The 25,141-nt window shown below is 43.7% G+C and overlaps 1 protein-coding gene and 1 long non-coding RNA gene across 8 annotated transcripts in view; one reads left to right on the top strand and one right to left on the bottom strand.

Annotated features, from left to right (window-relative positions):
• Nucleotides 1-83: 83 nt before the first annotated feature.
• ninl (ninein-like) overlaps nucleotides 84-25,141 on the top strand; it is a 27,197-nt gene continuing 2,139 nt past the window's right edge. Inside the window, exons 1-29 of one of the 7 annotated variants that reach the window (XM_051395761.1) lie at nucleotides 84-238; nucleotides 3,415-3,429; nucleotides 3,912-4,092; nucleotides 4,656-4,752; nucleotides 6,058-6,251; nucleotides 10,146-10,212; nucleotides 10,858-10,982; nucleotides 11,065-11,211; nucleotides 12,118-12,294; nucleotides 12,601-12,737; nucleotides 13,082-13,222; nucleotides 13,971-14,145; nucleotides 14,777-14,887; nucleotides 15,470-15,556; nucleotides 16,440-16,596; nucleotides 17,353-17,421; nucleotides 18,259-18,383; nucleotides 18,615-18,695; nucleotides 18,914-19,062; nucleotides 19,194-19,331; nucleotides 20,074-21,606; nucleotides 22,711-22,815; nucleotides 23,187-23,256; nucleotides 23,377-23,544; nucleotides 23,849-23,965; nucleotides 24,098-24,211; nucleotides 24,290-24,436; nucleotides 24,754-24,903; nucleotides 24,984-25,097. In XM_051395761.1, the coding sequence (XP_051251721.1) occupies nucleotides 3,428-3,429; nucleotides 3,912-4,092; nucleotides 4,656-4,752; nucleotides 6,058-6,251; nucleotides 10,146-10,212; nucleotides 10,858-10,982; nucleotides 11,065-11,211; nucleotides 12,118-12,294; nucleotides 12,601-12,737; nucleotides 13,082-13,222; nucleotides 13,971-14,145; nucleotides 14,777-14,887; nucleotides 15,470-15,556; nucleotides 16,440-16,596; nucleotides 17,353-17,421; nucleotides 18,259-18,383; nucleotides 18,615-18,695; nucleotides 18,914-19,062; nucleotides 19,194-19,331; nucleotides 20,074-21,606; nucleotides 22,711-22,815; nucleotides 23,187-23,256; nucleotides 23,377-23,544; nucleotides 23,849-23,965; nucleotides 24,098-24,211; nucleotides 24,290-24,436; nucleotides 24,754-24,903; nucleotides 24,984-25,097 (4,878 nt within the window). In that variant the 5' untranslated portion in view covers nucleotides 84-238; nucleotides 3,415-3,427. The other 6 variants (XM_051395762.1, XM_051395760.1, XM_051395763.1 and 3 more) reach the window with 6 other exon arrangements.
• Nucleotides 5,000-7,812, bottom strand: LOC127361293 (uncharacterized). The gene is made up of 2 exons (XR_007884177.1): nucleotides 7,697-7,812; nucleotides 5,000-6,333 (listed from the first exon to the last, which is right to left on the bottom strand). It is a non-coding gene; the product is annotated as an uncharacterized LOC127361293 (long non-coding RNA).

Raw genomic sequence — 25,141 nt, 5'->3', positions numbered from 1 at the left:
TGTCTGTCTGTCTATCCTCTAGTGTTTTATTTCGAAAGTTCTGACCGGAAGTACCGCTCTGTGTATTTCCGGTAGTTTCCGGTGGCGGTTGTCGGTCGGTGCCTCTCTGCTCCGTTACTCTCAGTTCATGTCGGTGTTTTAACGGCGGACTGACCGGAGCTCCTGGAACACATTCATGGAGGAAACGTGAAGTTTTACCGGAGAGGACCGGAGGAGGAGGAGGAGGACTTTTCCCGCGGTAAGAACCCCCCGAACTTTAACGGTACCTCACTCTGTGTATCAGTTACCGTTACCAACCGTCAGTTACCGGACAGACTTTCCGTTAGTAGCAGAGTTTAACGGTCGTGTGAAACATTGTCCGGAGATAATATCCGGTTCAATGTGTTTAACGTGTTTGAGCCGCGCGAGCCTTTTGTTCCTGCGGCTCGCGCGGCTCCGTTCCCATGGTGAAGCGTCATCATCAGCTCGCGAGACTCACCGGAGACGTTACCGGTACCCGGTACCCGGTTTACTGTTACTGTACCCGTACAGTAATGATGTTATATATATATTTATTTATTTATTATTTAAAGATATTTATTTATTTATTTATTATTTAAAGATATTTATTTATTTATTTATTATTTAAATGTTTATTTATTTATTATTTAAAGATATTTATTTATTTATTATTTAAATGTTTATTTATTCATTATTTAAAGATATTTATTTATTCATTTATTATTTAAAGATATTCATTTATTTATTATTTAAAATATTTATTTATTTATTATTTAAAGATATTTATTTATTCATTTATTATTTAAATATTTATTTATTATTTAAAGATATTTATTTATTTATTATTTAAAGATATTTATTTGTTTATTATTTAAAGATATTTATTTATTCATTTATTATTTAAAGATATTTATTTATTCATTTATTATTTAAAGATATTTATTTATTTATTATTTAAAATATTTATCTATTTATTATTTAAAGATATTTATTTATTCATTTATTATTTAAAGATATTTATTTATTCATTTATTATTTAAAGATATTTATTTATTTATTATTTAAAATATTTATCTATTTATTATTTAAAGATATTTATTTATCTATTTATTATTTAAAGATATTTATTCATTTATTATTTAAAGATATTTTTTTATTTTTTTATTATTTAAAGATATTTATTTATTTATTATTTAAAATATTTATCTATTTATTATTTAAAGATATTTATTTATTCATTTATTATTTAAAGATATTTATATATTCATTTATTATTTAAAGATATTTATTTATTCATTTATTATTTAAAGATATTTATTTATTTTTTATTATTTAAAGATATTTATTTATTTTGTATTATTTAAATGTTTATGTATTTATTATTTAAATGTTTATTTATTTATTATTTAAAGATATTTATTTATTCATTTATTATTTAAAGATATTCATTTATTTATTATTTAAAATATTTATTTATTTATTATTTAAAGATATTTATTTTAATAAAAAAATACATTTACAGATCTATAATCTGGTTTCAGATATTAATTGTTTATTTAATTACATTTCTAACATTATATTAAATCAGTGACATTAACAGTAAATAAAGTATTAGTTGTGTAATTTTAATGTATTAGTAACAGATATGTTGTATAATGATGGAAGTAGAATAAATGTTGTTTATCAGTGTATAAGCATTGGTAAACTGTCCAAATACAGTTGTTATCAGTGTAAACAGCAATAATTACTGTAATCTCACAGATAATGACTTTTATTACAGTTCTATAACTTTTAACATTCACATTAAAATAATAACAATCCAATAATAACAGCACTCTGCTGTAAAAGTCTGATTATTTGTGTTATAGCAGAGTTCACCTGTATTTACAGATCATAAAATATATCTTTATATCTAAATATCTTTAATTACATTTAATGTAAAATTAAAGCTAAAAACTATTTGAATTATAGATAATGACATTTTACAGTGTTTGTTTGGCTGCCAGAATTTGTTCCAATAAATACCAATAAAAGTTTTTATTATTATTTAATTCTATTTATTATTAATAATGAATTGTTTAATAATAATTACTGTGATGCAGTACAGCAGTGGTGTCCTTAGCTTAACGCTAATAAGGGTTAGCATTGAATATATATATGTAAATATAAAGTTAGACAGTCCAGTGTTAGTCTGAGCTTTCTTTACTGCCTCGTTGATGATGAAGATGGTGATGAAGATGGTGAAACAGGAGGCAGTGAGTTACCTCACTACAGACTATTGATCACACAGCTGATTGTGATTATCAATAACCCGTATTGGTGATACTGATGGTGAAAATAATCCTTTTTACCTGAGAACACATTGTTTATATTTATATTTATGTTTAAGATATATATATATTTCCAGGATGGTGCTGTTGATGATACAGGTGTTGATGATACAGGTGTTGATGATACAGGTGTTGATGATACAGGTGTTGATACAGGTGTTGATGATGCAGGTGTTGATACAGGTGTTGATGATACAGGTGTTGTTGATACAGGTGTTGATACAGGTGTTGATGATACAGGTGTTGATACAGGTGTTGATGATGCAGGTGTTGTTGATACAGGTGTTGATACAGGTGTTGATGATACAGGTGTTGATACAGGTGTTGATGATGCAGGTGTTGATACAGGTGTTGATGATACAGGTGTTGATGATACAGGTGTTGATGATACAGGTGTTGTTGATACAGGTGTTGATACAGGTGTTGATGATACAGGTGTTGATACAGGTGTTGATGATGCAGGTGTTGATACAGGTGTTGATGATACAGGTGTTGTTGATACAGGTGTTGATGATGCAGGTGTTGATGATACAGGTGTTGATACAGGTGTTGATGATGCAGGTGTTGCTGATACAGGTGTTGATGATACAGGTGTTGCTGATACAGGTGTTGTCGATACAGCTGTTGATGATACAGGTGTTGTTGACACAGGTGTTGATGATACAGGTGTTGTTAATACAGGTGTTGCAGTGTGATACAGATGTTGCTGATACAGGTGTTGTTGATACAGGTGTTGCTGATGATACAGGTGTTGTTGATACAGGTGTTGCTGATGATACAGGTGTTGTTGATACAGGTATTGTTGATGATACAGCTGTTGCTGATACAGGTGTTGCTGATGATACAGGTGTTGCTGATGCAGGTGTTGCTGATGATACAGGTGTTGTTGATACAGGTGTTGATGATACAGGTGTTGCTGATGATACAGGTGTTGTTGATACAGGTGTTGCTGATGATACAGGTGTTGTTGATACAGGTGTTAATGATACAGGTGTTGTTGATGATACAGCTGTTGATGATACAGGTGTTGATGATACAGGTGTTGTTGACACAGGTGTTGATGATACAGGTGTTGTTAATACAGGTGTTGCAGTGTGATACAGATGTTGCTGATACAGGTGTTGTTGATACAGCTGTTGATGATGCAGGTGTTGATACAGTTGTTGATGATACAGGTGTTGATGCAGGTGTCGATACAGCTGTTGATGATACAGGTGTTGTTGACACAGGTGTTGATGATACAGGTGTTGCTGATGATACAGGTGTTGTTGATACAGGTGTTAATGATACAGGTGTTAATGATACAGGTGTTGTTGATGATACAGGTGTTGTTGATACAGGTGTTGTTGATACAGGTGTTGTTGATGATACAGGTGTTGTTGATACAGGTGTTGTTGATGATACAGGTGTTGTTGATACAGGTGTTAATGATACAGGTGTTGTTGATGATACAGGTGTTGTTGATGATACAGGTGTTGTTGATGATACAGGTGTTGTTGATGATACAGCTGTTGATGATACAGGTGTTGTTGATGATACAGGTGTTGCTGATACAGGTGTTGCAGTGTGATGCATAGTGATGGAGGAGGCGGAGCACAGTCGATACGTCGCCCAGCTGAAGGCCGAGTTCGACAGCTGCGACACGACGGCCACCGGCTTCCTGGACCGAGAGGAGCTGACGGAGCTCTGCCGCAAACTGCAGCTGGACGCTCACCTGCCGCTACTGCTGGACACACTGCTGGGAGAGCACACCTACGGCAGGGTACACACACACACACACACACACACACACACACATACTGATACACAACCTGTGTACACACACACACACACACACACACACACAGACACACACACACACACACACACACACACACACACACACACACACACACACACACACTGATACACAACCTGTGTACACACACACACACTGACACACACACACACACACACACACACACACACACTGATACACAACCTGTACACACACACACACACACACACACACACACACTGATACACAACCTGTACACACACACACACACACACACACACACACACACTGACAGAGACACACACACTGATACACAGACACAGACACACACACACACACTGATACACAACCTGTGTACACACACATACAGACACACACACACACACACACACTGATACACACACACACTGATACACAACCTGTACACACACACACACACACACACACACACACACACACACACTGACAGAGATACAGAACCTGTACACACACACACACACTGATACACACACTGACACAGTGGCCTGTATTTGACCTTTGACCTCCAGGTGAACTTCCAGGAGTTTAAAGAAGGCTTCGTGGCCGTTCTGTCTCGCTCTCTGGACTTCAGCACGTCGGAGGATGACAGCAGCTACCTGGAGCCAGGTGAGACTCAGCAGGCTGATCAATATCCTCCATCCAGAGTCTTTGATTAGGAACTGTCCCTGATACTTATTATGGTATGTTCCACTGAAAACACTCTAGGGAAGGTAATGTCTGGATCTCATCAGAGAAACAAGCTGAGCTAACGTTAGCAGCAGCTCGGCTCGCAGCCCCTCCGGGACGTCCTCTGTCTGTCCAACAGCGTGGGAGAAGCAGTGATTGTTAAGGTGGAACTGCTTTATTCACTGTGTTTAAGGTGGAACTGCTTTATTCAGTGTGTTTAAGGTGGAACTGCTTTATTCAGTGATTGTTAAGGTGGAACTGCTTTATTCAGTGTGTTTAAGGTGGAACTGCTTTATTCACTGTGTTTAAGGTGGAACTGCTTTATTCAGCGTGTTTAAGGTGGAACTGCTTTATTCAGCGTGTTTAAGGTGGAACTGCTTTATTCAGCGTGTTTAAGGTGGAACTGCTTTATTCAGCGTGTTTAGTGGTTTAAATCAGCGGGTCTGTTTGGTGCGTTCAGGGAAACATTCGTTCTGTCAGTGATTTATGAATATTGATTTTAAAGGACCAGTTTGTAGGATTTAATGAAATCTGGTGGTGAAGTTGTAGATTGCAACTAACTGAATACCACTCGCGTCTATATTCGACAACCTGGCATTGAAAAGTGATAGTAAATCAAAGTAGTAGATGAAACCGTAACATGGCGGTCCACCAGAAGAGGAGCTGCTGCCTCTGTAGATACAAACGTCTCGTTCTAAGGTAACAAACACACAATGATTCTTATTATCAGCTGATTAAACACTAATGAAACATACCTGTGGATATTATATTAATGTGACACACTGCAGCTTTAAGGCAGCGTATATGTGGATGTGTAACAGTAATAAATGGGAATACACTACGCAGTGTATTGGTATATGGATACTGTGAATACTGCTTACTGTATATAACATGCAGAAACTACAAAGACACAAATATTAAAAAATAAGTGCATTAAATGTCCAAACTGACTTTATCAATGTACAACAAAAGAAATGTTAAAAATGTGTGGATTTGAGTCTCCTGCTGTCTTTGGCTCCTGCAGACCCAGAACAGTATTTTAGTTAGCATGCTGGCCTCAGTTAGTTTAAAGTCCTGGTTCTGGTGCAGAGGATTCCTGTGTGACACACTCTGGCTCCAGCCTTTAATTTTCTTCTTGTTTCTTGGCTGAGTCTCTACAGTGACTCTGCAGCTCCTCTGACCTACATACAAACCCGTCTGTCTGTCTGTCTGTCTGTCTGTCTGTCTGTCTGTCTGTCTCTCCAGTTGTTCCGGAGGAGGTGAAGCCAAAGTTCGTGAAGGGAGCGAAGCGTTACGGCCGTCGCTCCCGTCCCGACAGTCAGCCCGACACCGCTGACTCGGAGGACTCGCCGCCGTCCAGACCCGAGGCCACAGACTCGTCGCCGGTCGGCGTTCGAAGAGCCAAACTGAGGCGATCGACGTCTCTGGAGAGCGTTGAGGTGAGACAGCCGGTTCATGTCCTCGTCAAAAAAGACATTCCTCTAAACGTCTCTTCTGTTAAAGAACTTTTACCGCCTTCTTCTGCAGTTGGACAAACATGGACGGAACGATGTTAGCAGGGTGGAAATGATTTCATATTTCACACTTTAATAGTTGATAAATGTCAATCAATCAATTTAATAGCATGGTTTGACTTTTAAAGTTGATCTTTGTAGAACTTGCTGGATAATTCAGTGTATGGATTTTGGATCATAGGACTGTAACGATATAGTGTTTAATTAATGTTTAATCATGAGAAAATATTTGAAGATTAAAAAAAAAGTAAATTAATGATGAAAGAAAGCAGAAAGAAAAGGAAATATGCATTGTTTATACAGTTTATACCAGAACACAGAAAAATAATCTTTATGGATTCACAATAATTATCAGGGCTGATCAATTATTGGTCTATAATAATGATTTCTAATGTTGTGTACAAGCCAAAAGCTGTTTGAAGAGTCAGACCTGTTGTTTGTTTGTGTGTTAACAATAAAGTCAAAGCTAAGAACTGATGGAAATATCTGAGGCACAACAGAAGGAAGTGCTTTAAAAAGTTCAACCGTTAGTTGATGAGAAGTTTCTCAGTGACACCCTCCATCCGTCCGACAGTCGCAGAAACACTAAAACCTCAAACTCTGCTCCTTGTCACCGTAACAGTATCAGAGGATTGTTGCAACACAGACATTTATATATACATTGACCACAACGGTCTTCAGTGCGAGTGAGAGCGACACACTTGTGCAGCCTATCAGCGATTAGCTTCTTCAGATGTCCTTGCTGGAAGTTGTATCAGAAGAAATGTAGTTACAGCAACAACAGTTGACGACGGACAAAATGTTATTTACGTACATGAAGAAGATCGGCCTCCTCTCTCTGAATTAAAAAAGGGGAATTCCTCCTGCTGTGATTTAGGCTCAACAGTTTACTTTATTACTTTGTACAGCAGGATAAAGTTTAATCTCAGTACCTGCTTGTACCCATCACCTGCACTCTCCCTCCTCCTTCCTCCTGGATCTCTGACTGCTCTGACTTTCAGCTCAATAAAGTCTCCAGTGAGTTCAGATATTCGGCTGATTTCCCCTGATGAATGCATTAAAGGCTGAAATGTGTAGGGATGTTTCCCAACTGTTACAATGTGTAAATAGCCACGAGACATTACACACTACCCTTCCTCACCAACCCCAATGGACCACTCTGATATGTGGTGAAAGAGATCAGATTAAATGAGATCTGTAGCTGTTCACACTGTCACATATGAGCACAGAAACATCTGATTTGGGCCACTTGTGTCTGCGGTGTGAACGCAGCCTACGAGCCAGAGCTTATTCCACTTGTTGACCTCTGCTGCTGAGACTCTGAGGCTCCGATGGAAGACCATAATGTGAACGAGTGTTTATAGACTCACCAAGAGCACACACACTTGTCTCCCTGTGTGAATGAAGCTCATTGTGTGTTTTTGTGCCGGCTGGGTGGGGTTCATCTCAAATATCCAGAAGTGCTGCTGCGATTCTGCTGCAGTCGAGTCTGTGAATACCTGAGGGGGGAGGAGGTGGGAGGGAGGAGCCGGCTGGGGGAGGTTTGGTGGTTTTGGGGGCGTTGGAGGTTTTTCAGGAAGTGGGATTGTGAGGAATGTGGCTGCTGGCAGACGCTCTGTGCTGGTCTGGCTGCGGATCAAAGATGCGTCACTCTGTTTATTTGGGACAGTTTTCACTTCTCGGCTGCTTTTTGTGCTGATTTCCAAACTCACTTCACTGCAGCAGCTGGATTCATGTTCTTTAAACCAGACCAAACATACTGAAACTGCTTCACTGCAGCTTTTATACAGACTCCACCTCTTCTTCTTCATCATGAAGAGCAGAGTCTCTGAACACTTTAATATGAATCTGACACATTGAAATAACACATTTAGAACCTATAACCCAGCAGCGTCACGCTCTATCAGTCAGAGAGTTTAAGCAGAGAAACACCGTCTGCCCTGTATGTACAGCGCTGACCTATGCCCTGTATCTACACTATTGACATCTGCCCAGTATCTATATTGCTGACCTATGTCCTGTATCTATAGCGCTGACCTCTGCAGCTGCTCTTGTCACCATCTTCAACATGTTGAGCGTTGTTCTTCTTCATCTGGTAGCTGGTTCATCTGAGCTGATACAGTCTATGGTCCTAATACATGTCTGGAGGGGGGCTTTGAGCAGGAAACACACTCCTGAATTCACATTAAGATTTTTATTCTGGAGACTTTTGACTGTGGGTCCTTATGCAAGACCGTTAGCCCCGAACGTAAGCCACCTTTGTTAAAAGCATGTGGCAAACAGAGCTGCGTACTAAAAGTATTAAACCTTCACGTGTGAGCGTCCCAGAGGACACACAGCCTCCATGAATGAACATCAGTGTTAAATATTCAACAATGTTGTGTAACCATGACTGTTCTCAGGAATGTAGACTCCAGGTCCTCTGCTCTGAATATTTATTCTCCTTTATTGAGCTATATACCCACTCATCGATAATCCTTTACACCTGAGTGTAGCTCTGTGCTCCAATGACTGGTGAGTAAGCCTCGATCAGAACATCTGTAAACTTCTCCTGTACTTAGATATGCTATATGCTAGGCTAATCTATGTTGAATAATTAGCAAGCTAACAATTGATTTAGATTAGCTAGCTAGATGCGTACCTGAAGAACAGAACAGAATTTCACAAAGCTTCTCATAGCTGCAATATTGATCGGTGCAAGTGGGCGTGGCCAATCACATATTTGCTCAAGATGACTTTACATTGTAAATCTTTAATTTTGGACAATCTGGCTGCTTCCTTCTGTTGGGTGCAAACCAGTTTGAACCTGAACATGAACCTTGTGTATTGTCTTGGTATTAAAACATTTCAAACGATAGACAAACACATACTGACTTCAGGACAGTGTGTGTGGTCTGTCCTGATGCTAGCTGGTGAACACAGTGTGACAGATGTAGCCTAACTGTGCTGGATGCTGCTGCAGCTAACTCTCAAACACTGACAGCTTAATAATTCATCCGCTGCTGCTGAATTTTTCACAACAGCCTTCTTACATCACCGAGCACACAGCGAGCACACAGCGAGCACACAGCGAGCACACAGCCAGTACAACACAGCCTACATGAGTGAGTGTGACAGTGCTGTGAGACGATGATCTGCCCGTCTGCAATCGGACAGGATGAAGTACAGAAAGATCAGCTGGGTTTTTAGAGGCCGATAAAAGAAATCTGATGTTACACACGCACACAAACATATATTGTACATTACATGCTGCTGTGTGGAAACAACAATTTAAACCTTTTAAGCCCCGCCCCGTTTTTACTCTGTCCAATAACAGTTGAGCAAGCTTTAGCAGTGAGGACCAGGTTTAGTAGAGACCGGCTCCTGGTGAACTCGGGTGGGACAGAGGTTCAGTTTCCCACACATGTCCTGACACAGGGTTGGGTTTTACATGCTAAGCTCTTTAGCGTGACAACCGGGGTCTATATACACTTAGCACACACACAGACACACACACACAGACACACACACACACACACACACACACACACACACACACACACACACACACACACACACACACACACACACACACACACACACAATATGTGCAGTCTAACAGAAGTAATGGCTGCTCAGGAATTCCTTCTGATCGCTGTTCATTGGCATCACTGCACACACTCTTTACATAACACTCTGTTAGTTCAGACTAGTTTAACGGGCTGGTTAACACACACACACAGACACACACACACACACACACACACACACACACACACACACACACACACACACACAGTGAACTGCAGACTGTTGCTGACCTCCATGTTTTCTCTGCAGAGCCTGAAGTCTGATGAGGAGGCAGGAAGTCAGAAAGAGAACATCCAGCGAGACTTTCAGTCTAAAGGTACTCTCTACACTTTATTAAATGGTAAACTGACTTATAAACTTATAAACCCGCTCTTCCTCTGAGACACATCACATATTTAGAGCCTGCAACAGTCTCCAAAACTTATGAAACGCAGCAAGAAAAGTAGTCAGCAAGATGGCGACAGTGCCACCTAAACAGCAGTCACATCCAGACATACAAAAAAAACAAAACACCAGGAAGTTGGCAGCACATTTCTATGTGTACATAACGCCACCTACTGGAAACAGGAAGTAAGTCTTGTGCTGAAATCAACGTCTGATTTGCGTGATGTGCACAGACTGCGAGGGTCTGTTTTTAAAATGAAGTTTTTCCTTGCCCTTGTCTCCAAGGTCTTGCTCATGGTGGTACTGTTGGGTCTCTGTAATTAATGTTAAAGAGTTCGGTCTAGACCTGCTCTATTTGAAAAGTGTCCTGAGATAACTTCTGTTATACAAATAAAACTGCTTGCAGCTTTAATGATGTATGACTTTAGTTTTACACTGGTTTAGATATTATTACAGATAATGACTCCAGATTTAGTTGTTAATGCTCGTTTTAAAAGACCCTTCTTCTTCTTCTTCGTCAGCGTCTTTGTTGTTGTTGTCTTCTTCTTCTGTTTATTTTAATGTTAATCTTTTCCAGTGTGTTGTTCAGGCCCTCAGCAGCAGGAGAAGGAGGAGGTGGAGCTGGGGGATGTTGTTGGAGGAGGTGGAGGCGTCCTGGCGGCAGTATGTGATCACCTGGGTCTGCAGCAGCTAAACACAGAGGTGAGACCCCGCCCACTACCTGCAGCAGGAAGTCCAATATGTATTATATTGTGATCTGTAACAGCTGTCAACGCTCAAACAGCAGCTGGACGTGCTGCTCAGGAAGCTGGACGCCGACCTTGACGGCAGAGTCAGCATCAGGGACTTCCAGAAGGTTCTGCGTGGCTCCGCCCCCGTCTCCTGCTCCACCCCCGTACGATCAGCTGACCTGCAGAGGGCGCCACTCCGGGTCAGACGCTCACTGATACACACACATAATCAACGACTATACTCAAAGTTAAAAATACTTTTCTAACCCTTTAAGATCGCATCAAAAACAACTTTATCACTCAAACAAAATCAGTGGTTTGGGGTTTGGTAACAATAAGATATTTGTGATCTTAATTTCTTATTTAAAACTTCACTAAAACAGAAACATATGGGCTAACCAACACTACACAACAATACATAACAATAATGTGATGGGCCTGTGAGACCAAGACATAATACACTGCACTCATTTATCAATAAAAAGTAGATAACGTTTGAGTTTCCGAGGAGCTCCTGAATGCTGCACCACCTTCTCGCTGCAGCTGGTCCAATCAGACGGCTCCGCTGCAGCTGGTCCAATCAGACGGCTCCGCTGCAGCTAGTCCAATCAGACGGCTCCGCTGCAGCTGGCAGTCATCAGTCCAATCAGGTGGGAGGGACTCGGCCATTGTGCTGCAGGAGGACAGGTAGCAGGTAGTTCAGACAGGTGGAGAGCATCATGTACTGCACGTCAGGGCTGATCTCAGGCTGTGGGTTGTTAACGTGGGTGAAGACAGACAGAACTTCCTGTTACTCTCAGGTGATTTTAGGAATCTTACCTTTCTAACCCTCTAATTCAGCAGCTAACGTTGACATTAGCCTGATGGAGCAGCTGACATCAGCATTAGCCGATGGAGTTTCTGTTCCAGGCTGCTGTTTCTGGGATGTTTGTCCTCAGGTCCACGTGGCTCTGAGTGGAAGGAGGCTAATCCAGATTAAATGTCACACTGTGACAGCAGGCGTTTATTAGGACCCCGAGGAATGTGTTCATTAGAAACTTGTTCCTTTCCCTCTCCGGTCTGAACGTGGACTAACGCCTGCCTCTGGTTTCTTGTCGTCCATGCAGTCTCAGGCAGTCTCAGAGGAGCGCTCGGCTCGCTCCACCTCGCCCTCCCTGCTTACGGCCACGGTGGGTCAGAGAGTCCTCAGCTGGCTGGACGACGGCTCAGGATGCAGCAGCCCCGAGCGTGTCATCGCCCTCTGGACCGAGGAGGGCATCAGGAACAGCCGGGACATCCTGCAGGTGAGTGCAGACCAACGTATCTGTGATCAGTCATTGTGATCAGGAGTTTGATCAGATGACTAAATGTTAACAGGTTAGATTGCTCAGTGTTTTAGTTGAATTGGTCCTTAAAGTGTCTGAAACCTGCTCATAAATCTGTATTCCATCAATTATTTCTTTATAATAATAATGAATGACCAGATAACAACAACAGGAGGCTTTAAATTAAAGAGGAGCAGAGCAGGAAACACTTAACTTATTAAACCACCATCGAGTAGCAAACAGGATGAACTGGGAATAAAGGGCTCAATGGTTTGGTCCCTGCAGACTCTGGACTTCCCTCTGGAGGAGCGTCTCAGTCTGGCGGACCTGACTCTGGCTCTGGACAACGAGCTGCTGGTCAGCGGGAACGGCATCCACCAGGCGGCGCTCATCTCCTACAAGAATGAGATCCAACACCTGCAGTAGGTTTTCTCCCGTTTTCACAGAATGAAAGCAGAGCAGGAGGATCCAGATTATAGAGCAGAGCAGGAGGATCCGGATTATAGAGCAGAGCAGGAGGATCCAGATTATAGAGCAGAGCAGGAGGATCCAGATTATAAAGAATCTGTGCAGTGAATGAACGCTGCTCTCATCCTGTCAGCACTTCAAAATAAAAGTCTCCTGCACTCTCTCTAATGTCCAGCAGGGGGCAGCTCCACTCTGAAAGTGTTGAGTCATTATTACAAACTGAGTCCAGTTAGCTGATACTGTCTGTCTGTGTGTCTCTCTGTCTCTCTGTCTGTCTCTCACTCTGTCTGTCTGTCAGGGTGGTGGCGGAGCAGGCTTGCAGGGAGCGGGACAAGGTGAAGGCCGACCTGGATCAGGCTGATCAGAGGAACCTGCAGCTGGTCCGAGAGGTGGACGACCGCCACGCCAGCATGGAGACGCTGAACCAGAGCCGGATCAGGTCAGACCGGTTTATACTGGAGCTCCGTTATTGATTATTGATTATTATTATTGATCCTTGAGAAGTGAAACTGCAGCCGTTAGTGGTCATCCTCATATGATCCAACTCATCAGGAGTCAATATAATAATGGGTTTCTATAGAGACGTTACTGTAGCTCATATTTAAAGATAGTAGGCATCATACTTATTGATCACTGCTGCATTGTTGTCAGTGTGTGGTGATTAAGCTGATCGGACCCCCTGTGATACTGTTTACGTCTCAAACTGTCCCTGAGGTCCACTAGTTTATTATTTATTTCAATTATATTCTAGTTATTTCATATACATTTCATAAACAGTTAAAATACAAACACAATTGTACATCAGGGTGTGTCTAGTTTTCCAGTCATGGAAACAGCTGGAAATTGATTAAAATGAGGAAATATCCTGGAAACTGTTATTTTATCCTGTGGCCAAATGAATGTTACACTAAATGGAACAGAGCCTTTATTAGTATCAATGGTAACAGCTGTGATTGTTAATTTAAACATTATACCGCAACATATATACGGCTCTCACTACAGTTTCTGCATCTACAGAATCTTTTAAACTCCTCCTGTATCTGATTAAAAGCTCTGTAATGTTTCTGTGGACAGAATCTGTTCATATGTTACTCAGACTGGACCTTTACATATTAAACTGATTGGATTAATGAAGTTTAGCTTTATAAATTAGTATTGATCACACTGTAACAATGAAACCACGGCAGGGACCTGGAGCAGGACTTCCGCGACAGGCTGGCGGCTCTGCGCAGTCAGTCGGAGCAGGAGAGCGAGGTGCTGCTGCAGCAGGCGGACAGAGAGCGCAGCGAGCTGCAGGACGAGCTGCGGCTGCTCAGAGCGCAGGAGGCGGAGCTACAGGAGGAGCTCTGCAGCGCCACTCAGGTGCGTACACATCGCTCACCTGCACAGGCTCTAACACTCAAACTTGTATTTATACGGTAAAATATGGAATAAAACTTTAACCGTAAACAACAGTACTAATCAACCACAGTTTCTTCTGTATCAGACAATCTACTCAGCAGTTTACTTTTACCTGTCTGCACAGAGGTGAGCCACATGCTGAGATATCAGCCAACTATCTATATGTTTGAAGTTTTCTTACAAGCCTTAAGATCAAGAAGGCCTTCTGCCCCCTAGTGGGGATCCCGACCCCCAGGTTGATCTGAACCTGGGTGTATGTTTAGTTTGAAATTCGACTGTCGGTAGGAGAATCTGTGACACTTCAGAGCTGCTTTACAGACACAGATTATTACATTACAGTCTATATTTAACTTTATTTGTATATAACAGAAGTTATCTCAGGACACTTTATAGAGCAGGTCTACACCGAACTCCTTATAGCATTATTTACAGAGACCCAACAGTTCCACCATGAGCAAGACCTTGGAGAGGCAGAAACCTCGGACAGACCCCGACTCTGGGGGGACAAAACAATGAAAATGAAATATTTAAAAAAGCAACATTGATTACTGTTGTCATAGAAACAAACTGTGTTGTGTATCTGTGTGTTCAGGAGAGCAGTCGTCTGGAGGAGGAGCTGACTGTTGTGAAGCTGAAGCTGACTGAAGCAGAGAGCTCAGTGAACAGACAGCAGAGAGATCTGGACCAGCTGCTGCACGACAAGGTCCACAACACCACTCACTTTAACCCGTCAGCTCGTCCTTCAGCGCGTCTCTAACACTGATCAATATCTCCTCCCGGGGATACAGTTGGTGGGACACTGGATAGACCAGAGCAGCACACCGTTGTATTAAAAATAAGAATATTCTATTGCTCAATAATCAGCGTCGTTAAATATTGAAACACAGAACCAGTTATTGATGACAGATACAGCGACCTTATTAAAGCTCATATTTACTTTCTGTTGGTTCATTATTAGAAGGTAGGTCAGCTCAGTTTATGGGAGTTATTAAGGTTCAAACACCCTCTGCTCTCATCTATACGGATGGATTTACTAATTTAAAGCTCAGTCCAACCCTTAAATACAGTAAAATGTCCTCATGGCGGTGTAACGTTTGTCCTCACAAAGATAGAAGTCCAGGAACACACAGTGTGTAAGCTAACTCCTTGTAGCCGATAAATAATTGATGGAGGTTTCCTCTCTGACTGCATCTCATTCTTCGTCTCGTCCTCTTCGCTGCCACTAAAGATGACTTTTGATCGGCTGATTGGCGGTTTCATTAAACCGATGACGTGTGTTTGACAGTTTGGCAGCTTGGACCCGACGGGCGCCGGTCTGAGTCACGAGGAGCGATTCTCCCAAATCGTCAAAGAGTATGAACTGCAGTGCCGGGTAAGAGACTGTGTGTGTGTGTGTGTGTGTGTGTGTGTGTGTGTGTGTGTGTGTGTGTGTGTGTGTGTGTGTGTGTGTGTGTGTGTGTGTGTGTGTGTGTGTGTGTGTGATTAAACCAAAGACAAGCTTTAAGGGACACATTGTGCTCTGAATCTTCAGTCTGAAAATCCTTATTTATCTGATACTGGTTCTCAAGCTATGGTTCTGGTACCACCGGCAGGCCTGGAATTATTCTATATTTATGTCCCTTTTAAAGAACTGAACTATAATGAACCTTCATGTTGTTTGAGTTGTCCAAAGATTATAAAACTAAGAGCAACCTTTGAGCTTTCAGTCTGTTAGAGGACTTTAGATTTCCTCAGTAGAAATCCAGTCAGCTCCATGTAGGTAGCAACACAAGCATGTTGAGTGTTTTAATGTCTGTTTTTGTTTGTGCACCTGAACGCCTCGTTGGCTCAACAGAAAGTCAAGGTGAGAACAACAAAACGCATAAATCAGTTAGCTGGTAGCTGAATATGTAATACTGCTGGAGTCATTAACCTGTTAACAGTGACACCAGTGGCTGGTAAAGGAACTGCAGTCTTACACTATTTGTTTTTTATTTAGTTTTAGTCTCTTGTGGTTAAAAAGGTTGTCAGTGAATATATTTTATAACGTTTGTGTCAGGAAACTCTCAGAGGGAAAACCAGGAAATATATTCTCCATTAAAATCTGATCCAGTTTCACCAAAACACTGAATACAGATAGAAAGCCGAGCTAACTAATGACTGACATAGATTAGCTGGTTACCTAGCTACAGAGCTACATAAAACTGATGTCTGCATGCAGGTAGCTTCAGGTACAGTATGTGTATCATGAAAGTGTGTGTGTGTGATGCGTTCAGGAGCTGCGGGACAGAAATGATGAGCTGAGCTCAGAGTTGGAGCTGCTGAAAAGTCAGAGGAGCGACAGGAAGTCCAGACGATCTGCAGGAGACGGCACCACCGCTGACGCTCTGAGCTGGACCGAACAACGCTCCGGCAGTGCCGAGTCCGACTCTGGTAACACAACAACAACAACAACAACAGCGTTATTGTCAGTGTCTGACAGCATTATGGAAAGGATCCCTACAGAGATAGACCTTTGGTTTAACCACAAACAGCCGTAATATCACTATCACTCTCCACCAGACTCCAGAGACAAAAACACTCATTTTACAACCCAGAGAGGCTGCGATAGGCGGAGGGAGTCTGCTCAGGACACCATGACTCCACTATATAGTTAGACAGTTAGACAGTAGTTAGACAGTTAACAGCTAACAGCTGTTAGCTGCTGTATTAAAGTTTTAAATGTCACATTGAACCTTTTAAAGGGAAACACTCGACCTCGGAGAGTTAGACGGTGTTTTTGATTTAAAGAAAAAGATCAGCTGTCAGTTGAAACTCTGCAGTGTGATTTTAACAGGAAGTATCTGTTAAACAGGTTTGATCTGCTCAGGTATACAGATGGACACACCCCCCCCCCCCCCCACCACACACACACACACACACACACACACACACACACACACACACACCCTCACACTCACTCCCAGGTTGTGAGTCTGTTGGTTTCAATCTCATCATGTCTCACAGTGAGTCTCTCAGTTTAATGTTGTTATTCCAGGAACTGTGTGTGTGTGTGTGTGTGTGTGTGTGTGTGTGTGTGTGTCTGTGTGTCTGTGTGTCTGTGTGTGTGTGTGTGTGTGTGTGTGTGTGTGTGTGTGTGTGTGTGTGTGTGTCTGTGTGTCTTACAGTGTTTGTGTGTTTTCTGTTCAGACGAGTCGGACATGAAGCGCAGCTCGTCTCCTCTGGTCAGGAAGAGACTGCAGCCAGCAGATAAAACAGGTGAGAAACACAACCTGCACGCACACACGCACACTCGCACACTCGCACACACACACACACACACACACACACACACACACACACACACACACACACACACACTCTGTCTGGGTGTGATACAGCTGTCAATCATATGATGAACTGCAGCAGGATAATTTTAGTTCTATTTATACTTTTTACTGGGTACAACTAACTGATCATCCTGATCACTAATCAATACTCCCATTATTAAAGCATCAATCAACCTGATCAGCCTTCAGCAGTTAGCTAGTGTTTCTGTAGTGGAGACTAAACGTTAACAATGATCCATATCAGCAGTTTGAATCCAACTAAAAGCTCCCTGCACCAAACTCCCTTTAAGAAATATCACATTTTAACAATTCCTAACGTGTTCGTAACAACACGTAACTCTAGAAACACGAGCTAAAGGCCGTCATATGTCCACAGTCTGACTGTCAATACAGGATCAATATCATCCATAATGATACAGTGTATACTGATCAATATCATCCATAAAGATACAGTGTATACTGATCAATATCATCCATACAGATACAGTGTATACTGATCAATATCATCCATAAAGATACAGTGTATACTGATCAATATCATCCATAAAGATACAGTGTATACTGATCAATATCATCCATAAAGATACAGTGTATACTGATCAATATCATCCAGCAGATTGTGAATATCAGGACTTAGATTCAATTCAATTTTATTTGTATAGCGCCAATTCATAACAGAAGTTATCTCAGGACACTTTTCAAATAAGATTCAACTGTTCAAGATTGAACAGTTTTGTGAGTGATGAAGGTCTCTGCTCTGTCTCAGCTCTGTGCTCATTGGACAGCGTCTCTGGTCCCGCTGTCAGTATCCAGACTGAACTGGCTCTGGAGCAGCTGGAGCAGAAACACAACCAGGAGCTGCAGCAGCTGCACATCCAGATCGAGACGCAGGTAACGCACATTAGTCTCACCTGAGTGTGTCCAAAGTCACTGTTGATTAAACAGACGTTTACTTTTAGACTACTCGACTAGTCTAAAAGTAAGAAAACACTCTATTAAAGAAAAAACTATTAAAGAGAGAGAATATAAAGAGTGTAAACACTCTGTTAGCTAGCCACTATATCTGCTGTATCAGCAGTTTGTTCCATTATCAGGATAAACACCCTCCTCTTCCTCCTCCAGGTGAACTACTACGAACGCAGTCTGGATCTGATGAGACAGAGTATGGAGGTCGAACGTAAAGACATCTCTCAGGCCTTCAAGGTAAAACCACAGACTGCCCCACAGTGCAAACAGGAAGCAGGCCAGATCAGCCCGGGAGTCTCGCTGGCTGTATTTTGCTACGTTAATTAGCAATCAGACACCACTTTCCCCAGCTGGTAAAATGTAAACTGGATATAAACGGATAAAATAAAGTTAAAGTTTTCACTAATATTTAAAATTCTTCCTGTTTGTTTGGTCGTGTCTCGTCCGTCCGTCAGCTGGAGATCAGTGAGCTGGAGGAGCAGAAAGCTCAGGCGGAGCAGCAGGTGAAGCAGCTGAAGGAGACGCTGGACAAACTGCAGACTCAGATCCAACATGGAGGAGGAGGAGGAGGAGGAGGAGGGTGGAGCAACGAGCAGGAGCGCAGGTGAGGAAGACGACAATGCTACGAGTCAGAGAAACTTATTATAGCGCTATATAATGAAATATTAGGCTACATTCAGGCTTCAGTGTTTCTATCCACGTCTGTATTTGAATCACATTCATGTGTTTTCCCAGAATGCAGCGGGAGCGGGCGGAGCTGGAGCAGAACTTTGCCAGAGAGATCGGGAACCTGGTCCAGAGGCTGAGTGCTGAGAAGGATCAGCTGGAGGCCGAGCTGAAGCTGAAGATGGACCAGGAAGTGATGGTGGTCAGGTGGGTGGTGACCTCTACGGGAACGTACCGACGGCGTCACAGCTGTTCTAGATTCTCAGGTTTAATACCCAGCATGCACAGGGGCACATTAACTTATACAAAAGATGTGAGTTCTTAAAAATATTAATAGAAAGGTACAAACAGAAAATCACAACATTTAAACTTAAACTGAATTTCAGACTTCCTCTCTGACGCAGAGCTAAACTCTGTGTTCTGTGTAGTGAAGTTACTGAAATTACTGTGGCTCTGAAGAGATCATAGATGATCAGAAAGAGCTTCCTCTAAATAAAGAAACACTTTAACTCTTACAGATTCAGTCAACACTGGTGGTGTTTGTCCCTTCTGATCAACTGTTACGATTAAAATCTCCAGTAAACAAAACACTTATTTAGAGTTTGGGTTATCTGTTGGCCACAAAGTACCCTGACCCTGCACCCGCCAGCTGTAGTTCTTTGGTCCGTTGCGGCCCAGTGCATTCTGGATACTGTAGTTTTATACATTTTGAGTAAGTCGTTTCTCTCAGATTTGTTTGGCCATGTAGAATCTCTCAATCTTTCCAGCGGTGAAATCCATTCTAAAAGAAATATGAGAAACATCTTCACCGTCCAATAAAACCAATTGGAGAAACACCGGTGGATGATTCTGGTGTCAGTTTCATCACTTAACAGGAAGTCCGACGGTCTCAAACTCTGGTGGTTTCACTCACACGGTGTAAGTAGATCCATCCACTGTATGCATTCAGGGAGGAAACGGAGCAGCAGCTCTCTCAGATGAAGCTGCAGCACGCTGAGGGTCAGCGCCGCCTCCTCCACCAGCTCCACCAGGAGCGCCAGCGGCTGCAGGAGCAGAGGGGATCCTGGGAGAACCGGCTCGCCCAATCGGAGCAGGAGAAGCTGCAGTGCGAGGAGAGAGCTGGGGAGGAGCAGGCCAGGATCTGCAGTCAGTTCTCCTCAGAGAAGAAGAGGATGGAGGAGCAGCATGAGGAGGAGGTCCGTCAGCTGAAGGAGCAGGTCTTCAGTTTACAGGAGACCATACAGAACTCCCATCTGCAGATCAGCCAATCAGAGGCCAGTTTAGAGGAGCTCAGAGAGCGCTGTGGTCAGTTAGAGGACGATCTTAAAGCTTCTTGTGGGCGTTGTTGTGAGCTGGAGGCCAGACTGGAGGAGGCCTGCACTCAGCTGGAGGAGAGCATCACCTTCCTGGAGTCTCATGAGGTTTTAAATAAACGGCTCGCCTCAGAGAAGCGCTCCGTAGAGGAGGAGCTGCAGCTGGTGAAGACCGAAGAGGAGCAGCTCCTGGTTCAGGTGACCCAGCTGAAAGAGGAGCTGGGAAACCTCCGGGCTGCGTCCGACAGCATCCTGCAGGACCGGGAGGTAGTGGTCGACAACTGCAGCCGCCTGTCCAACGCCTTCGTCCAGCAGCAGGCGCAGCTCAGAGCTAGAGAGCAGACCACCAGCGCCCTGAGGGCCGAGCTGGAGAGTCTACAGGAGGCCATGAGGAACAAAACTGAATATCTGTCCAGACTCAACGCTGAGCTGGACTCGCTGAAGACCGACCGCGACAGGCTGATCCAGGACCTGAAGGACCAGGCCATGGCTGTGGACACCCTGCAGCTGGAGCTGGATGGTGTCTCTGAGGAGTTAGACAAGAGAAGGAGCGCTGAGGCGGGTCTGCAGGAGGCTCTGAAGCAAGAGCAGACCAGGAGCTCGCAGCTCCGGGCCAGTCTGGATGATGAGCAGGAGGAGGTCTGTCGCCTGAGCCAGGAGAACGGGAGCTACACCCGGCTGGCCGACCAACTCTCCACCCAGATCGTAGAGATGGAGGAGGAGATCACCACGCTCAGAGACCATCTCAGAGAGCTCAGCTCCCAGCTCAACGACACCGCAGACCTGGTCCTGGACCTCAGGAGGCAGCTCAACGCCAAAACCAGCGAGGTGGATCGGCTCCGGGCCGAGGTGGCGGACGCCGCCAATCGCTTACGTCACACCAAAGCCTCCTCAGATAAGCATCACAGCAACGTAGAGCAGCTGACCAACCGGCTGGAAGCGAAGGACGGAGACCTGAACCTGGCCAGACAACAGGTCCTCCAGCTACAGCAGGCCCTGCAGGACTCCCAGAACCAGCTACAGCGGGCCCTGCAGGACTCCCAGAACCAGCTAAGGATGGCGCAGGAGGACTTTGAACAGGAGAAGAGGGTGATGGTGCAGCAGCTGATGGAGCTGGAGAAGCTGGTCCTGGCCCTGGAGGAGGTGATGGACCCGGGGAGTCCACACAGGTTTGTGGAGCATGAGACCGACTCGGATCCAAAACCTGTTCCGAATGATGACTAACCTCCATCTGAGTATTTAAATGACTAACTGCAGGTAACAGAATGAAACGCTGATCAGTCTGTCGCCCACAATGCACTGCTGCAGACTCTTTTTAACTCTTCACCTCATCGCTAACCAAATGACAACCGCATGAGACTGTTCATCACTGCAGCTCCGTGTTTCTGTGTCACGCCGTCTTGTTGGTTTCTCTTTAAACTCAAATGTTGATTTAAATCCTCCGTTGATGCAGCTTGTTTTCATTTTAGTACAAACTTTATCTTCGACCAGATGAAAGAACAGATTTAAGGCCTCAGTTTGCTTCAAAGGAACTGGAACTAGAAAAGACCATTAACATATTGGTTCAGTATAAAGCTGTAGTCAGCTGTAGGTGAAGCAGCTGGGGATCATGGAAGTTGTTGTCTTCACCACCATTGGCGTCATTGCAGTCAGCTTCTCTGGGCTAGGGTTGCTAGTAGACGCCAGTCTCCTTTAGAAGCCTGTTGTGGATTTTATAGAAGTTCTTTGTATGTATAAAACCTGTTAAAGCGTTTGAGCAGATCAATATGGACATATTGATTGATGGATCAGATCAGCTGCTGACTCCCAACCTTTGAGGTGGTCATTAAGTTCATGCCAGTCTGTGTCCATTCCTCCTTTATTTATATTCCTTTAGTCTGTAAGAGTCCATCGCTCTGAAGAATCAAAGGGCTTCATTAAGAGTTAATTATTGTGACTATTAATTTATATATAATATTTAATATAAAATAAAATGGTGAAATCGGTTGCTCGCTCTGTGTCTTTGGCTGCACATACTACAAATATCTGGAAATGAATTAATAAACTAGTTTCTCAGTCATGGAAACAGTTTCAGACGTCATTATAAAATCCAACAAGTATTGAGTTTGAAGCAGACTGAGGCCTTCAGATTCCTGAATCATTATTAGTAATCATCAGTAATCTATTCCAATCAGCACAGTAACTTCTGCAGACTCATTTTAGCTCTGAGCTGACTGAAGCTGGTGGTTTGAGCTGCGGGATGTCTCTGACTCCTGTTGGTTTGTGGGCTGCAGGACTCAGCTGGAGGAGGTTCGATTGGAGAACGGAGCTCTTCAGGAGCGACTCAGCGTCCTGCAGCAGGAAGTCCAGAACCTGGAGGACGATGTCGCCAAGAAGAGGTGAAGAACCTTGTTTCAATATTCAATAAATATTTAATGTGCAGGTCTTTTATTGTCAGAATGTTGTGATGGTTCTGATCGATCAGCCTATAATCATTAATCATTCATTCAGCCCTCAGCAGGATGGGAACATTACACATTCACACACAGATCATGGATGATGTTGCCTAGCGATAGATCTAAAGCCAGATAATCAGTGATTATCTTCTGACATGTTATCTAAGGAAACCCACAAGAAAAGCTACCATAACAACCTCATTTATTTTTACCTGCTGCTTCTTTTATCAGGAATCTTTTTAATGGCTTTTATTTGTATTTAATTGATGAGTACAGTCAGACAGTAAACTAAATAAACCTGCTCCTTCTGTCAGGAGGAAACTGGAGGAGCTGGACAGAGAGCACGACAGGAGCAGAGAAGAGGAGGAGAGGCTCCACAAAGAGGTGAGAAACTGTCCTGATGAAGGGCCGTTTAGCAAGAATAATTTCATCCTTTGACCTTTGACCTCTGTGGTGAAGACAAAAGACTGTTCAACGTTTCTCCTCCTCCTCCTCCTCCCGCAGAACTCCAGATATCGTGAGGAGGTTCTGGACCTGAGCAGCAGGAACTTGCAGCTCAGCAACGACAACGCAGAGCTGAGCGCCCGTCTCCGTGGAGACCAGGAGTCTGTGCGGATGCTGCAGGAGCGCCTGGCAACGGTCTCCAAGGAGCAGGAGGAGGAGGGAGCTTCGGTGAGCAAAGTGAAAGACGCAGTAAATGACAATTGTAGGTGTAGAAAGCTCTGAAACTCAGGACATTCACGTGTCCCACATGGGCGTGGTGAAATGGCTCGACAGCGCCCCCTAAAGAAACTGCTCTGACATTAATGATCGGATCAACTTTACATTTGTTCGGTGTAATCTGAAGACATTCATAATGAGAAGTTAGGAAGAGTTTGAGTTTCCGTGTCGCTGCGTCTCTCCGTCTTTGAAGCTTTGACTTGAAATAGTTCAGACGCCGTTTGTAGCTCCTCGTCAGATGTTGTGGTGCTTTCAGGTGCGGCGGCTGCAGGATGCGGCGGTGCAGCAGGAGAGAGAGAAGCTGCAGCAGCAGGCGGTCTGGACGCAGGAGAGACAGCTGCTGGAGAGAGAGCTCCAGTCCTACAAGGAGAAGGTACTTCAGATGTCAATCAGTTCCTCTTTACTCGAACAATATCATACTAACGGACTGAGCCGAGCTGCTGCTAACGTTAGCTCGGCTGGTTGAGCTACCTCTGGTTGACACACAGGTTTTATTCTCTCTCAGCTGGCTCGTCTGTCGGAGGTGGAGGCGGAGCTCAGCAGCGTGACTCTGAAGCTGCAGTGGTTGGAGGAGGACAAGAGCAAACTGCTGAGAGAAGCCGATGACCGGAACAAGAAGGTCAGACAGTAACGAGGAGAAAGCGCAGAGCGAGCTCGGACCCGAATGTCTCCTCACTGTGGTTTTTGCTCTCGGCAGGTGGAGAAGCTGCAGCAGTCGGCGCTCTCTCTGGAGTCGGAGGCCGAGCTGCTTCGCTCTCAGCTCCACGCTGTCAATCAGGAGAAACTCGGCCGCGCCCAGGAAGTGACTGACCTGCAGAGGAAGCTGCAGGACGCTCAGGAGAAGGTCAGTACCAGAAAAACAAATCCACAGGATGCAGTTGAGTCCAAAAAAAATCAATAATTTCACACCGGTAGCGATCTAGCACCCCCTACAGCCGCCACATAAGAACATCGCACTATCAGAGCGTGAAATACTTTAAATGTCTCAACAATAATCTATTAAACTCAGGAGGTGGCGCGTAGAAACAACTGTTTGATGAATCGTCCGGTATTTTTCAAAACAAAGAAAATCAAACAACAAAAATAGTTCCATATCTTCCACTAAACTCACTGACAGACGAACATTATATGACTGTGAGCTTGTGTTGTTGTGGCTGTCAGGTGGAGGAGTTGGAGAGCAGCGTCAGGAAGCTGATGAGGGAGAAAGAGGAGCTCCATCAGGCTCTGGAGGAGCAGGAGGAGCAGACCTCAATCTCTCAGCAGGAGGAGACCCACAAACTGAGAGTCCAGAACCAGGAGCTCCAACACAAGGTAGTGACTGCTGATATGATCCCAGAAACCTGAGGATTCTCCGGAGCCACTCACACTGACACAGGTCTGATGTTTTTCAGCTGTCAGAGCTGCAGGTCCAGACCCTGGAGGTCCACAAACTGACCCAGGAGCAGCAGAACCTGAAGACCAAACTGAACACGGTGGAGACGGCGCGGTCGCAGGCTCAGGACCAGGTCAGGACTTCAGACCACTAAAAGATCTGATACCAAACACTGAA

The sequence above is a fragment of the Dicentrarchus labrax genome, unplaced genomic scaffold (genome assembly GCF_905237075.1).
Source record: "Dicentrarchus labrax unplaced genomic scaffold, dlabrax2021, whole genome shotgun sequence".
NCBI lineage: Eukaryota > Metazoa > Chordata > Actinopteri > Moronidae > Dicentrarchus > Dicentrarchus labrax.
The sequence above is the reverse complement of the archived record's forward strand: the minus strand, read 5'-3'. Positions and strand labels throughout refer to the sequence as shown.